This window comes from Anomaloglossus baeobatrachus, chromosome 12, assembly GCF_048569485.1.
Source record: "Anomaloglossus baeobatrachus isolate aAnoBae1 chromosome 12, aAnoBae1.hap1, whole genome shotgun sequence".
In the NCBI taxonomy this organism is placed as follows: domain Eukaryota; kingdom Metazoa; phylum Chordata; class Amphibia; order Anura; family Aromobatidae; genus Anomaloglossus; species Anomaloglossus baeobatrachus.
The window spans coordinates 131,741,957-131,757,920 of record NC_134364.1 but is presented as its reverse complement, the minus strand read 5'-3'; the positions used below and the strand labels follow the sequence as shown (position 1 = coordinate 131,757,920).

The 15,964-nt window shown below is 51.5% G+C and overlaps 1 protein-coding gene across 1 annotated transcript in view; it reads left to right on the top strand.

The window, feature by feature from the left end:
- Window positions 1-14,242, top strand: part of DLL4 (delta like canonical Notch ligand 4) — a 38,703-nt gene extending 24,461 nt beyond the window's left edge. The window contains 2 exon segments of the mRNA XM_075330782.1: window positions 7,785-7,893; window positions 11,481-14,242. Coding sequence (XP_075186897.1) covers window positions 7,785-7,893; window positions 11,481-11,486 — 115 coding nt within the window. The 3' untranslated portion in view covers window positions 11,487-14,242.
- Window positions 14,243-15,964: the final 1,722 nt, after the last annotated feature.

Below are 15,964 nucleotides of genomic sequence, written 5' to 3'. Positions count from 1 at the left end.
AGTGTGTGTGAACAGGTGGATCGGGCGGCAGTGTGTGTGTAGAGGTGGCTGAGGCGGCAGTGTGTGAAGAGGTGGATGAAGAGGCAGTGTGTGTGTAGAGGTGGATCGGGCGGCAGTGTGTGAAGAGGTGGATCGGGCGGCAGTGTGTGAAGAGGTGGATCGGGCGGCAGTGTGTGAAGAGGTGGATCGGGCGGCAGTGTGTGAAGAGGTGGATCGGGCGGCAGTGTGTGAAGAGGGGGATCGGGCGGCAGTGTGTGAAGAGGTGGATCGGGCGGCAGTGTGTGAAGAGGTGGATCGGGCGGCAGTGTGTGTGTGAAGAGGTGGATCGGGCGACAGTGTGTGTGTGTGAAGAGGTGGCTGAGGCGGCAGTGTGTGAAGAGGTGGATCGGGCGGCAGTGTGTGTGAAGAGGTGGATCGGGCGGCAGTGTGTGTGAACAGGTGAATCGGGCGGCAGTGTGTGTGAAGAGGTGGATCGGGCGGCAGTGTGTGTGAAGAGGTGGGTCGGGCGGCAGTGTGTGAACAGGTGGATCGGGCGGCAGTGTGTGAACAGGTGGATCGGGCGGCAGTGTGTGTGAACAGGTGGATCGGGCGGCAGTGTGTGTGAACAGGTGGATGGGGCGGCAGTGTGTGTGAACAGGTGGATGGGGCGGCAGTGTGTGTGAACAGGTGGATGGGGCGGCAGTGTGTGTGAACAGGTGGATGGGGCGGCAGTGTGTGTGAACAGGTGGATGGGGCGGCAGTGTGTGTGAACAGGTGGATGGGGCGGCAGTGTGTGTGAACAGGTGGATGGGGCGGCAGTGTGTGAGAAGAGGCGGCAGTGTGTGTGAGAAGAGGCGGCAGTGTGTGTGTGAAGAGGCGGCAGTGTGTGTGTGAAGAGGCGGCAGTGTGTGTGTGAAGAGGCGGCAGTGTGTGTGTGAACAGGTGGATCGGGCGGCAGTGTGTGTGTGAACAGGTGGATCGGGCGGCAGTGTGTGTGAACAGGTGGATCGGGCGGCAGTGTGTGAAGAGGTGGATCGGGCGGCAGTGTGTGAAGAGGTGGATCGGGCGGCAGTGTGTGTGTGTGAAGAGGTGGATCGGGCGGCAGTGTGTGTGTGAAGAGGTGGATCGGGCGGCAGTGTGTGTGAAGAGGTGGATCGGGCGGCAGTGTGTGTGAAGAGGTGGATCGGGCGGCAGTGTGTGTGAAGAGGTGGATGAAGAGGCAGTGTGTGTGTAGAGGTGGATCGGGCGGCAGTGTGTGAAGAGGTGGATCGGGCGGCAGTGTGTGAAGAGGTGGATCGGGCGGCAGTGTGTGAAGAGGTGGATCGGGCGGCAGTGTGTGAAGAGGTGGATCGGGCGGCAGTGTGTGAAGAGGTTGATCGGGCGGCAGTGTGTGAAGAGGTGGATCGGGCGGCAGTGTGTGAAGAGGTGGATCGGGCGGCAGTGTGTGTGAAGAGGTGGATCGGGCGGCAGTGTGTGAAGAGGTGGATCGGGCGGCAGTGTGTGAAGAGGTGGATCGGGCGGCAGTGTGTGAAGAGGTGGATCGGGCGGCAGTGTGTGAAGAGGTGGATCGGGCGGCAGTGTGTGAAGAGGTGGATCGGGCGGCAGTGTGTGAAGAGGTGGATCGGGCGGCAGTGTGTGAAGAGGTGGATCGGGCGGCAGTGTGTGAAGAGGTGGATCGGGCGGCAGTGTGTGAAGAGGTGGATCGGGCGGCAGTGTGTGAAGAGGTGGATCGGGCGGCAGTGTGTGAAGAGGTGGATCGGGCGGCAGTGTGTGAAGAGGTGGATCGGGCGGCAGTGTGTGAAGAGGTGGATCGGGCGGCAGTGTGTGAAGAGGTGGATCGGGCGGCAGTGTGTGAAGAGGTGGATCGGGCGGCAGTGTGTGAAGAGGTGGATCGGGCGGCAGTGTGTGAAGAGGTGGATCGGGCGGCAGTGTGTGAAGAGGTGGATCGGGCGGCAGTGTGTGTGAAGAGGTGGATCGGGCGGCAGTGTGTGTGAAGAGGTGGATCGGGCGGCAGTGTGTGTGAAGAGGTGGATCGGGCGGCAGTGTGTGTGAAGAGGTGGATCGGGCGGCAGTGTGTGTGAAGAGGTGGATCGGGCGGCAGTGTGTGTGAAGAGGTGGATCGGGCGGCAGTGTGTGTGAAGAGGTGGATCGGGCGGCAGTGTGTGAAGAGGTGGATCGGGCGGCAGTGTGTGTGAAGAGGTGGATGAGGCGGCAGTGTGTGTGAACAGGTGGATCGGGCGGCAGTGTGTGTGTAGAGGTGGCTGAGGCGGCAGTGTGTGAAGAGGTGGATGAAGAGGCAGTGTGTGTGTAGAGGTGGATCGGGCGGCAGTGTGTGAAGAGGTGGATCGGGCGGCAGTGTGTGTGAAGAGGTGGATGAGGCGGCAGTGTGTGTGAACAGGTGGATCGGGCGGCAGTGTGTGTGTAGAGGTGGCTGAGGCGGCAGTGTGTGAAGAGGTGGATGAAGAGGCAGTGTGTGTGTAGAGGTGGATCGGGCGGCAGTGTGTGAAGAGGTGGATCGGGTGGCAGTGTGTGAAGAGGTGGATCGGGCGGCAGTGTGTGAAGAGGGGGATCGGGCGGCAGTGTGTGAAGAGGGGGATCGGGCGGCAGTGTGTGAAGAGGTGGATCGGGCGGCAGTGTGTGTGTGAAGAGGTGGATCGGGCGACAGTGTGTGTGTGTGTGAAGAGGTGGCTGAGGCGGCAGTGTGTGAAGAGGTGGATCGGGCGGCAGTGTGTGTGAAGAGGTGGATCGGGCGGCAGTGTGTGTGAACAGGTGAATCGGGCGGCAGTGTGTGTGAAGAGGTGGATCGGGCGGCAGTGTGTGTGAAGAGGTGGATTGGGCGGCAGTGTGTGAACAGGTGGATCGGGCGGCAGTGTGTGAACAGGTGGATCGGGCGGCAGTGTGTGTGAACAGGTGGATCGGGCGGCAGTGTGTGTGAACAGGTGGATGGGGCGGCAGTGTGTGTGAACAGGTGGATGGGGCGGCAGTGTGTGTGAACAGGTGGATGGGGCGGCAGTGTGTGTGTGAAGAGGCGGCAGTGTGTGTGAGAAGAGGCGGCAGTGTGTGTGTGAAGAGGCGGCAGTGTGTGTGTGAAGAGGCGGCAGTGTGTGTGTGAAGAGGCGGCAGTGTGTGTGTGAAGAGGCGGCAGTGTGTGTGTGAACAGGTGGATCGGGCGGCAGTGTGTGTGAACAGGTGGATCGGGCGGCAGTGTGTGTGAACAGGTGGATGGGGCGGCAGTGTGTGTGAACAGGTGGATCGGGCGGCAGTGTGTGTGAACAGGTGGATCGGGCGGCAGTGTGTGAAGAGGCGGCAGTGTGTGAAGAGGCGGCAGTGTGTGTGTGAACAGGTGGATCGGGCGGCAGTGTGTGAAGAGGTGGATCGGGCGGCAGTGTGTGTGAAGAGGTGGATCGGGCGGCAGTGTGTGAAGAGGTGGATCGGGCGGCAGTGTGTGTGAACAGGTGCATCGGGCGGCAGTGTGTGTGAACAGGTGGATCGGGCGGCAGTGTGTGTGAACAGGTGGATCGGGCGGCAGTGTGTGTGAACAGGTGGATCGGGCGGCAGTGTGTGTGAACAGGTGGATCGGGCGGCAGTGTGTGTGAACAGGTGGATCGGGCGGCAGTGTGTGTGTGAAGAGGTGGATCGGGCGGCAGTGTGTGTGAACAGGTGGATCGGGCGGCAGTGTGTGAAGAGGTGGATCGGGCGGCAGTGTGTGTGAAGAGGTGGATCGGGCGGCAGTGTGTGTGAAGAGGTGGATCGGGCGGCAGTGTGTGTGAACAGGTGGATGGGGCGGCAGTGTGTGTGAAGAGGTGGATGGGGCGGCAGTGTGTGTGAAGAGGTGGATCGGGCGGCAGTGTGTGTGAAGAGGTGGATCGGGCGGCAGTGTGTGTGAAGAGGTGGATCGGGCGGCAGTGTGTGTGAAGAGGTGGATCGGGCGGCAGTGTGTGTGAACAGGTGGATGGGGCGGCAGTGTGTGTGAACAGGTGGATGGGGCGGCAGTGTGTGTGAACAGGTGGATGGGGCGGCAGTGTGTGTGAACAGGTGGATGGGGCGGCAGTGTGTGTGAACAGGTGGATGGGGCGGCAGTGTGTGTGAACAGGTGGATGGGGCGGCAGTGTGTGAGAAGAGGCGGCAGTGTGTGTGAGAAGAGGCGGCAGTGTGTGTGAGAAGAGGCGGCAGTGTGTGTGAGAAGAGGCGGCAGTGTGTGTGTGAAGAGGCGGCAGTGTGTGTGTGAAGAGGCGGCAGTGTGTGTGTGAAGAGGCGGCAGTGTGTGTGTGAAGAGGCGGCAGTGTGTGTGTGAAGAGGCGGCAGTGTGTGTGTGAACAGGTGGATCGGGCGGCAGTGTGTGTGTGAACAGGTGGATCGGGCGGCAGTGTGTGTGAACAGGTGGATCGGGCGGCAGTGTGTGAAGAGGTGGATCGGGCGGCAGTGTGTGAAGAGGTGGATCGGGCGGCAGTGTGTGTGTGAAGAGGTGGATCGGGCGGCAGTGTGTGTGTGAAGAGGTGGATCGGGCGGCAGTGTGTGTGTGAAGAGGTGGATCGGGCGGCAGTGTGTGAAGAGGTGGATGAAGAGGCAGTGTGTGTGTAGAGGTGGATCGGGCGGCAGTGTGTGAAGAGGTGGATCGGGCGGCAGTGTGTGAAGAGGTGGATCGGGCGGCAGTGTGTGAAGAGGTGGATCGGGCGGCAGTGTGTGAAGAGGTGGATCGGGCGGCAGTGTGTGAAGAGGTGGATCGGGCGGCAGTGTGTGAAGAGGTGGATCGGGCGGCAGTGTGTGAAGAGGTTGATCGGGCGGCAGTGTGTGAAGAGGTGGATCGGGCGGCAGTGTGTGAAGAGGTGGATCGGGCGGCAGTGTGTGAAGAGGTGGATCGGGCGGCAGTGTGTGAAGAGGTGGATCGGGCGGCAGTGTGTGAAGAGGTGGATCGGGCGGCAGTGTGTGAAGAGGTGGATCGGGCGGCAGTGTGTGAAGAGGTGGATCGGGCGGCAGTGTGTGAAGAGGTGGATCGGGCGGCAGTGTGTGAAGAGGTGGATCGGGCGGCAGTGTGTGAAGAGGTGGATCGGGCGGCAGTGTGTGAAGAGGTGGATCGGGCGGCAGTGTGTGAAGAGGTGGATCGGGCGGCAGTGTGTGAAGAGGTGGATCGGGCGGCAGTGTGTGAAGAGGTGGATCGGGCGGCAGTGTGTGTGAAGAGGTGGATCGGGCGGCAGTGTGTGTGAAGAGGTGGATCGGGCGGCAGTGTGTGTGAAGAGGTGGATCGGGCGGCAGTGTGTGTGAAGAGGTGGATCGGGCGGCAGTGTGTGTGAAGAGGTGGATCGGGCGGCAGTGTGTGAAGAGGTGGATCGGGCGGCAGTGTGTGTGAACTGGTGGATCGGGCGGCAGTGTGTGTGTAGAGGTGGCTGAGGCGGCAGTGTGTGAAGAGGTGGATGAAGAGGCAGTGTGTGTGTAGAGGTGGATCGGGCGGCAGTGTGTGAAGAGGTGGATCGGGCGGCAGTGTGTGTGAAGAGGTGGATCGGGCGGCAGTGTGTGTGAAGAGGTGGATCGGGCGGCAGTGTGTGTGAACAGGTGGATGGGGCGGCAGTGTGTGTGAAGAGGTGGATCGGGCGGCAGTGTGTGTGTAGAGGTGGCTGAGGCGGCAGTGTGTGAAGAGGTGGATGAAGAGGCAGTGTGTGTGTAGAGGTGGATCGGGCGGCAGTGTGTGAAGAGGTGGATCGGGCGGCAGTGTGTGTGAAGAGGTGGATGAGGCGGCAGTGTGTGTGAACTGGTGGATCGGGCGGCAGTGTGTGTGTAGAGGTGGCTGAGGCGGCAGTGTGTGAAGAGGTGGATGAAGAGGCAGTGTGTGTGTAGAGGTGGATCGGGCGGCAGTGTGTGAAGAGGTGGATCGGGCGGCAGTGTGTGTGAAGAGGTGGATCGGGCGGCAGTGTGTGTGAAGAGGTGGATCGGGCGGCAGTGTGTGTGAACAGGTGGATGGGGCGGCAGTGTGTGTGAAGAGGTGGATCGGGCGGCAGTGTGTGTTAACAGGTGGATGGGGCGGCAGTGTGTGTGAACAGGTGGATGGGGCGGCAGTGTGTGTGAACAGGTGGATGGGGCGGCAGTGTGTGTGAACAGGTGGATGGGGCGGCAGTGTGTGTGAACAGGTGGATGGGGCGGCAGTGTGTGTGTGAACAGGTGGATGGGGCGGCAGTGTGTGTGAGAAGAGGCGGCAGTGTGTGTGAGAAGAGGCGGCAGTGTGTGTGTGAAGAGGCGGCAGTGTGTGTGTGAAGAGGCGGCAGTGTGTGTGTGAACAGGTGGATCGGGCGGCAGTGTGTGTGAACAGGTGGATCGGGCGGCAGTGTGTGTGAACAGGTGGATCGGGCGGCAGTGTGTGTGAACAGGTGGATCGGGCGGCAGTGTGTGTGAACAGGTGGATCGGGCGGCAGTGTGTGAAGAGGCGGCAGTGTGTGAAGAGGCGGCAGTGTGTGTGTGAACAGGTGGATCGGGCGGCAGTGTGTGAAGAGGTGGATCGGGCGGCAGTGTGTGTGAAGAGGTGGATCGGGCGGCAGTGTGTGAAGAGGTGGATCGGGCGGCAGTGTGTGTGAACAGGTGGATCGGGCGGCAGTGTGTGTGAAGAGGTGGATCGGGCGGCAGTGTGTGTGAACAGGTGGATCGGGCGGCAGTGTGTGTGAACAGGTGGATCGGGCGGCAGTGTGTGTGTGAAGAGGTGGATCGGGCGGCAGTGTGTGTGAACAGGTGGATCGGGCGGCAGTGTGTGAACAGGTGGATCGGGCGGCAGTGTGTGTGAAGAGGTGGATCGGGCGGCAGTGTGTGTGAAGAGGTGGATCGGGCGGCAGTGTGTGTGAACAGGTGGATGGGGCGGCAGTGTGTGAAGAGGTGGATGAGCCGGCAGTGTGTGAAGAGGTGGATCGGGCGGCAGTGTGTGTGAAGAGGTGGATCGGGCGGCAGTGTGTGTGAAGAGGTGGATCGGGCGGCAGTGTGTGTGAAGAGGTGGATCGGGCGGCAGTGTGTGTGAACAGGTGGATGGGGCGGCAGTGTGTGTGAAGAGGTGGATCGGGCGGCAGTGTGTGTGAAGAGGTGGATCGGGCGGCAGTGTGTGTGAACAGGTGCATCGGGCGGCAGTGTGTGTGAAGAGGTGGATCGGGCGGCAGTGTGTGTGAAGAGGTGGATCGGGCGGCAGTGTGTGTGAAGAGGTGGATCGGGCGGCAGTGTGTGTGAAGAGGTGGATCGGGCGGCAGTGTGTGTGAAGAGGTGGATCGGGCGGCAGTGTGTGTGAACAGGTGGATGGGGCGGCAGTGTGTGTGAAGAGGTGGATCGGGCGGCAGTGTGTGTGAAGAGGTGGATCGGGCGGCAGTGTGTGTGAACAGGTGGATCGGGCGGCAGTGTGTGTGAAGAGGTGGATGGGGCGGCAGTGTGTGTGAACAGGTGGATGGGGCGGCAGTGTGTGTGAACAGGTGGATCGGGCGGCAGTGTGTGTGAACAGGTGGATCGGGCGGCAGTGTGTGTGAACAGGTGGATCGGGCGGCAGTGTGTGTGAACAGGTGGATCGGGCGGCAGTGTGTGTGAAGAGGTGGATGGGGCGGCAGTGTGTGTGAACAGGTGGATGGGGCGGCAGTGTGTGTGAACAGGTGGATGGGGCGGCAGTGTGTGTGAACAGGTGGATCGGGCGGCAGTGTGTGTGAAGAGGTGGATCGGGCGGCAGTGTGTGTGAACAGGTGGATCGGCCGGCAGTGTGTGTGACGTTACATGTACACGTTCCATAAGGGTATGCATTTCCAGGCTTTCTTCCGTGCTTTATTTTTCTAATCTCAGTTTTTTCTTTCCAGTGAGAAGCCGCAGTGCAGAATATCCACTATATGTTCCCCAAGAGACTCCATCTACCAGTCTATTTATGTGATAGCAGAGGAAAGAAATGAATGTGTGATAGCCACAGAGGTAAGAGCAGCCCTGGTACAATGCTCTGGCTCATACCTTCCATGCCCTGATGAGTAGATGGTCATTGTGGTCTGCACTCGTCACCAGCTCTTGGGTGGGAGCGACTTCCCAATTAGGCCAGAGTCACACCTGTGAGTGTCTCATTGAATCACCCGGCATGGACTCGCACTCTCCGGACAGGAGCGGGTCGGTTGCATGTATGTCTATGCAGCTGAGACGCTCCTGTCCGGAGAGTGTGAGTCCATGCCGAGTGATTCAATGAGAGACTCGCGCGAGATACACGTGAGGCACTCACAGGTGTGACTCTGGCCTTATAAAGGAAGTCCACGGGGAACTCAAGCTATTTTTTTGTGTGGACTTCTTCCTCAAGAAATGCTAGAGTTCCCATTGACGTCTATTGTACTCGGTTACTAGTCGCAAGCCTCCAGCTGCTTGTTACGAGCACTGAGCACAGTAGAGCTTTGCTCATCACCATTTATAAGGCCACCTTCACACGTCGGGGATTCTGGTACAGATGTGGCAGATTTTATACGTACCAGAGCCACGGACATATGCAGGCCTATTATAATTAATGGCTCTGTGCACACATCAGTGATATTTCACGGACCTGTTTTCATGCGGCGTACACATGTGTCCGTGTTTCTGCACTGAGACAAGTCTGGTTTTTTGGGTTTTTTTACTGGTATGACTGATGTCACACACACCACACAATGGTGTGATCTGTGTAACATGTATCAGAAAAAAAACATATCTTTGAAATAAAATAATTTTTATACTCCCCTTCTTCAGCGATGCTGTGACCGGCCGCTGCTGGCTGCTGCTTACAAGCCGGCTAATTGTGGTCATGAACATTCACTGCACAGCCGACCCGAAAGCAGCAGCAGCGGGGAGACCGCGCAGCCAGACACAGCATCACTGGAGACTTCAGCACCATGGACAGCAGGAGCGGGGGACAGATGAGTTTATCACCACATGCAATCACGGATGACTGATCACATCTCACGGATTGCACATGGACAACCCACATGTGCCGTGAATCACAGCACATGCAGGGACATACGCGTATTTAGCACGTCAGTGACAAATGTCTGTTATTCACTGATGTGTCAAACAGGCCTTATGTAGGGGCTGGAAGACTGGATCCAGTGAGGTGTCACTTACTAGTCTGTATGTTGCGGTTCCAATAAAATTACTGTAAAATAGCACTATTACTACAGGACTTGGTGTCTCTTGCCAGGTAGTCACCTGCTTTGTGTAACCCTGCCCCCAGCACTGATTAGCCGCTTTGTGTCAATCAGTGGTCTGAGCGCGGTTACACCAGGCTCAGCATTCAACTAGATGTAATCTAATATATAAAGCTGAGTGTATGTGTATACAGTCATATGAAAAAGTTTGGGCACCCCTATTAATGTTAATCTTTTCTCTTTATAACAATTTGGGTTTTTGCTATTTCAGTGTCATATCTAATAACTGATGGACTGAGTAATATTTCTGGATTGGAATGAGGTTTATTGTACTAACAGAAAATGTGCAATCCGCATTTAAACAAAATTTGACCGGTGCAAAAGTATGGGCACCCTTATCAATTTCTTGATTTGAACCCTCCTAACTACTTTTTACTGACTTACTAAAGTACTAAATTGGTTTTGTCACCTCATTGAGCTTTGGACGTCATAGGCAGGTGTATCCAATCATGAGAAAAGGTATTTAAGGTGGCCACTCGCAAGTTGTTCTCCTATTTGAGTCTCCTATGAAGAGTGGCATCATGGGCTCCTCAAAACAACTCTCAAATGATCTGAAAACAAAGATTATTCAACATAGTTGTTCAGGGGAAGGTACAAAAAGTTGTCTCAGAGATTTACACTGTCAGTTTCCACTGTGAGGAACATAGTAAGGAAATGGAAGAACACAGGTACAGTTCTTGTTAAGCCCAGAAGTGGCAGGCCAAGAAAAATATCAGAAAGGCAGAGAGGAAGAATGGTGAGAACAGTCAAGGACAATCCACAGACCACCTCCAAAGACCTGCAGCATCATCTTGCTGCAGATGGTGTCAATGTGCATCGGTCAACAATACAGCGCACGTTGCACAAGGAGAAGCTGTATGGGAGAGTGATGCGAAAGAAGCCGTTTCTGCAAGCACGCCACAGAGTCGCCTGAGGTATGCAAAAGCACATGTGGACAAGCCAGTTACATTTTGGAAGAAGGTCCTGTGGACTGATGAAACAAAGATTGAGTGGTTTAGTCATACAAAAAGGTGTTATGCATGGAGGCAAAAAACACGGCATTCCAAGAAAAGCACTTGCTACCCACAGTAAAATTTGCTTTGGGACTGTGTGGCCAATGCCGGCACCGGGAATCTTTTTAAAGTTGAGGGTCGCATGGATTCAACTCAGTATCAGCAGATTCTTAACAATAATGTGCAAGAATCAGTGACGAAGTTGAAGTTACGCAGGGGATGGATATTTCAGCAACACAATGATCCAAAACACCGCTCCAAATCTACTCAGGCATTCATGCAGAGAACAATTACAATGTTCTGGAATGGCCATCCCAGTCCCCAGACCTGAATATCATTGAAAATCTGTGGAATGATTTGAAGCTGCTGTCCATGCTCGGCGACCATCAAACTTAACTGAACTGGAATTGTTTTGTAACCAGGAATGGTCAAATCTACCTTCATCCGGGATCCAGGAACTCATTAAAAGCTACAGGAAGCCACTAGAGGCTGTGATTTCTGCAAAAGGAGGATCTACAAAATATCAATGTCACTTTTATGTTGAGGTGCCCATACTTATGCATCGGTCAAATTTTGTTTAAATGCGGATTGCACATTTTCTGTTAGCACAATAAACCTCATTTCAATCCAGAAATATTACTCAGTCCATCAGTTATTAGATATATGAAACTGAAATAGCAAAAACCCAAATTGTTATAAAGAAAAAAGGTTACCATTAATAGGGGTGCCCAAACTTTTTCATATGACTGTATATATGTGTGTGTGTGTGTGTGTGTGTGTGTGTGTGTGTGTCCGTGTCCACTAAAGGAATCCACACCGTCGCATTTACAATCATGAAATTTTGCACAGACGCCTGATCTGACACAGGGAGCGTCGTAGACTGTTTTGACAGAAAAATTTAACCCCGTGCTTTACAGTTAGTCTCTAAAATCCTGCAGCCATTAAACTGAATGGAGGTGGGAGCTATAGGTTATTAATAGCAGCTGTCAGTGGTTGCTATAGAAACAAAATAAACTGTTAGTTGAAGCTTATGTGTGAGGTTATATGATGTCTGTGGAGAGATGGATAGAGAGACAGAAAAAGACAGACAGACGGGGCAAAGAGACAGACACACACACATAGAGACAGAGATGGAGACCGATAGACTGATACAAATACAGACAGAGATAGAAATACACAGAGACATAGACACAGACAGACAAGGGAAGAGACAGACAGTTACTATCCCGGGCAACGCCAGGTACTACAGCCAGTTGGTAATAAATCTGGCTGTATCTCAGTAGCATTACCTGCACAGATGCTTTATAGGTGTTTATGCTCAATGTATATCAATTTGTTTTCCCTCCTTCAGGTGTAACTCCAAACTTCCACAAGTGTAACTTTCAATGTTTTCTCAAGCGCCACAAGTGGAAGGCATGCCACGTACCGATGTTTACAATCCATGACTGGAGGGGACTCACCAGCACAAAGATGAAACTTGCTGCTTTTGGAGGATCAAATACTCTGAAATGAAGGGATAGATTGTGGCTTTGCTAGAGATGCAAGAGACTTCGATCACCAGCGCTAATGTTTAGACGTTTGGTCGGCTGAATGTATCAAAACTGGAAGAAAGAAACGCAAGAAGAAAATGTGTAAAAAGACGTTCTTACAAGGTAGTTTCTCAAAGTGTCCTTCTGATGCCTCACGCACTAAATGTGAGACGCTGACCGCGATGGCTATCATCAATCCATGCCTTAGTATACAATGGCTATCATCAGTCCATGCCTTAGTATACGATGGCTATCATCAGTCCATGCCTTAGTATACGATGGCTATCATCAGTCCATGCCTTAGTATACGATGGCCATCATCAGTCCATGCCTTAGTATACGATGGCCATCATCAGTCCATGCCTTAGTATACGATGGCCATCATCAGTCCATGGCTTAGTATACGATGGCCATCATCAGTCCATGGCTTAGTATACGATGGCCATCATCAGTCCATGCCTTAGTATACGGTGGCCATCATCAGTCCATGCCTTAGTATACGATGGCTATCATCAGTCCATGCCTTAGTATACGGTGGCCATCATCAGTCCATGCCTTAGTATACGGTGGCCATCATCAGTCCATGCCTTAGTATACGATGGCCATCATCAGTCCATGCCTTAGTATACGGTGGCCATCATCAGTCCATGCCTTAGTATACGGTGGCCATCATCAGTCCATGCCTTAGTATACGATGGCCATCATCAGTCCATGCCTTAGTATACGATGGCCATCATCAGTCCATGCCTTAGTATACGATGGCCATCATCAGTCCATGCCTTAGTATACGATGGCCATCATCAGTCCATGCCTTAGTATACGGTGGCCATCATCAGTCCATGCCTTAGTATACGATGGCTATCATCAGTCCATGCCTTAGTATACGGTGGCCATCATCAGTCCATGCCTTAGTATACGGTGGCCATCATCAGTCCATGCCTTAGTATACGATGGCCATCATCAGTCCATGCCTTAGTATACGATGGCCATCATCAGTCCATGCCTTAGTATACGATGGCTATCATCAGTCCATGCCTTAGTATACAGATTCCAAGAAGCTGGATGGGATTTGTTGGCTATGCAGAATGAAATTCTTTCTATCAAGGTCCTGGTGTTGTCCTACTCTGTTTTTAGAAGTGCCTAAAAGTGTCAAGTTTTTTTTTTTGGTTTTTTTGTTTTTTTTTGTTTTGTTTTTTTGGGCTAATCACTGCTTTTCTACATAATACCTGAACAGTATTAGGCCATGATTTTATTTTTTATTTATTTATTTTTGTAACCGTTCTCACTCCACATTATGCAGCAGAGGTTTGGGACACATGGACTGACAATGAATGTGGACTTTGCTACCGATCCCTTCCGACTTTCTAGTTTTCAACCAGCGACTAGCCACAACCCGAGGCCATGCACCGGCCATTCCTCTAAGAATTCATTTTGCACTACTGAGTTGTTTTTGTCCCCCCCCCCCCCCCCCTCCATTACAGAAGAATATAATAATTTGGTATTTTTTTCAGTCTTAGTAATTTATATAAAAGCCTCCAATGTTCATATTTACATTTGTCAGGTTATTTCCGTTTTAAGTGCATGATTTTGTATCTATATAAAGTGTATTGTGCCCTTCATTAGCATAAAGGGGGATTCACATCACTTAGGAGTTGAGCAACCCTTTTTTCCATGTGCCTCGTAAAAAGTTAAAACACACACTTACCTCCCGGCCACCTCATGACACGTGAGCGCTGCAGCCCATCAGAGGCCGCTGACAGGCTGCAGCGCTCACATAAAAATGTCACAACCCGCGGAGAGGGACCGGTTCGGGAGATAAGGGAATGTTCTCATGTAAGGTTTTTTTGTCCAGGGTTACAAGGCAGCATTTTACAGTAGCAACAAAATGAGATTTCTAAAATCTCGGTCACATAGGTGTCTTTTATTTTAACCACAGCGTGTCAATTCTATCCATTTTTGTCATGTGAAAACAAAGGCTGCAGAAAAAAAAATGCCCCTAGTATGTCTTTTTTTTTTTTTTGCATTTTTTTTTTTTTCTTGGCACAATAGAGACCTTGTGAAGGAATGGTCCAGTAATCAGCCCCTTATAATTCTAGATTTTATTGTTAAACTATGAATACAAAGTGATTGGCTGCTCTCAATACCAAGGTTTGGTGTTGGGTTTTTTTCCATCTAGATATAGATATATATATATATTTACTTGGCTGTTATCAGAGTTGAGGACTTGGATAATCTTCTTAATTTATTTTAGTGTTTAAGTGTGTCGGGTATGTGTGTGCCTATGTGAATTACATATACGCAGAATTCATCTTCATTTAATGTATTCGTCGCTCAATTGGCGTTTGTCATATAGTGACATTGGTTAATTGTGAGTCATAAATGTTGAAAACTACTGAACTGTGACCATGACATCCCCTGCCCCATCTTCTACCTACTATACACTTCATCCATGGCCTGGCTTCAAGAATGCTTCACACAAGAGACTGTCATTCAGTAAGGGTATGATCACACTGATCCTCTACATTATGATGTGCTGCGCAACTTAAAGGGTTATTCCCAGAATATAGATATAGATATATATATGTGAGATATTAAATAAAGTAAGACTTTTTTTTTTCTTTTTTTTAATATCTCACATATATTAAAAAAAAGATATTTTATATATATATCACTTTACACATATATATGTGAGATATTAAATAAAGTGAGATATTAAAAAAAATATGATATATATATATATATAAAAATATGATATATATATATATAAATTTTAATATCTCACTTTATTTAATATCTCACTTTACACGTATATATATATATGAGATATTAAATAAAGTGAGATATTAAAAAAAAGTCTTTATATATATATATATAATTTTTTTTTTTTTTAATCTCACTTCATTTTTTCTGTACAGGACTTTGGAACTGACTTTTATCTACTGTCATGTGCATCAGTATAGCTAACTGTGTACTTTTAAATCATAAGCTAGTTCCTAGCAGAGTACACAGCTGTTTGCTGCCTGCTAATGAGAGGTGTTACATAATATATCTAGTGATGCACATAGCAAAAGATAATCGTCTGAGGTATGCATCATTTGTCATTTCAGATCACAGGTCTGTCAGCCTCGGGCAACAAACATTGTTCAGCTAATCTCAGCCCCTCCATGCAGAGCCATGCGTTGCAGTATATCTCTACTTTCAGCCCCTTGTGTACAGCCCTTCCTGCAGAACATTGCTCTTAGTTACTAGCTCTGCTCCTTTCTGTGGCATCATTCCTCAGTTTTGTTCTAGACTCCACAGCGCTATGCTGGCAGGACCCTGTGTGATTGACCAGAGTCACATGAACTATTTGTAGGGGTATTCTCATGTTACCTAAGAAATTTAATTAGGCTATGAGCGCACACTGTGGATTTATTTCTCCAGCGGAAAACACACCACCTGGCAGAAAAACACACCTACCTGCGGAAAAAAACGCACCAAAAACGCATGCATTTTTACTGTGGTTGGTGTGGATTTGCCATGTTTTTGCCTGCGGTTTTGTCCCTGCGGTTTTTAACATTGAACACAGGGAAAAATGCAGAGAAGAAGTGACATGCAGAAGTGACATGCAGAGAAAGTCTGCAGCAAAACCTGTAATGAGAAAAAAAAAAACGCAACGTGCGCACAGTATTTTGGATTTCTCATAGACTTTGCTGGGGAAGGACTGCATGAAGCTTTTGAACAAAAACTACACCAATTCTGCTGCAAATCCGTGGCAAATGCACTGTGCGCACAAGGCCTTAGACAGCAAAGTTGGCACGCTATTTGATTTTTAGAGTTTTAATTCTGTCTGCCTTTGTTCTCATGCTGTGAGAGCTTTCATCTTACATAGCGTACAGCTTGCTGGCAAGGAGATCAATCACCAGACCCTGGCTGACAATATTGCTAACACACCAGTCGCCTCTCTGCCTTTAATTAGCTGCTCAGCTCCCTAGCTGAAATCCGTTTGCAAAGTCACAGATCCCAGACCCCAAGCATCAAATGTCTTTAGAGTAGTTCTCCTTATCATGGCTCTCACTGTCCCAAGGCAGGAGCACTAGTTCAAAGGCATAGAGAAAAGTGTAGACTAAGCCTGACAATACACACACACACACACACACACACACACACACACACACACACACACACACACACACACACACACACTTCAGCGAGGGTGCAGCTGTACACACAACTTGAGATTACCCCTTGAAGGACCGTTCCAGTGACAACCAAAGGGTAAAAGGAGCAGGAGGGCCATCCTTAGAGACGTGGATCATGTTGGCAC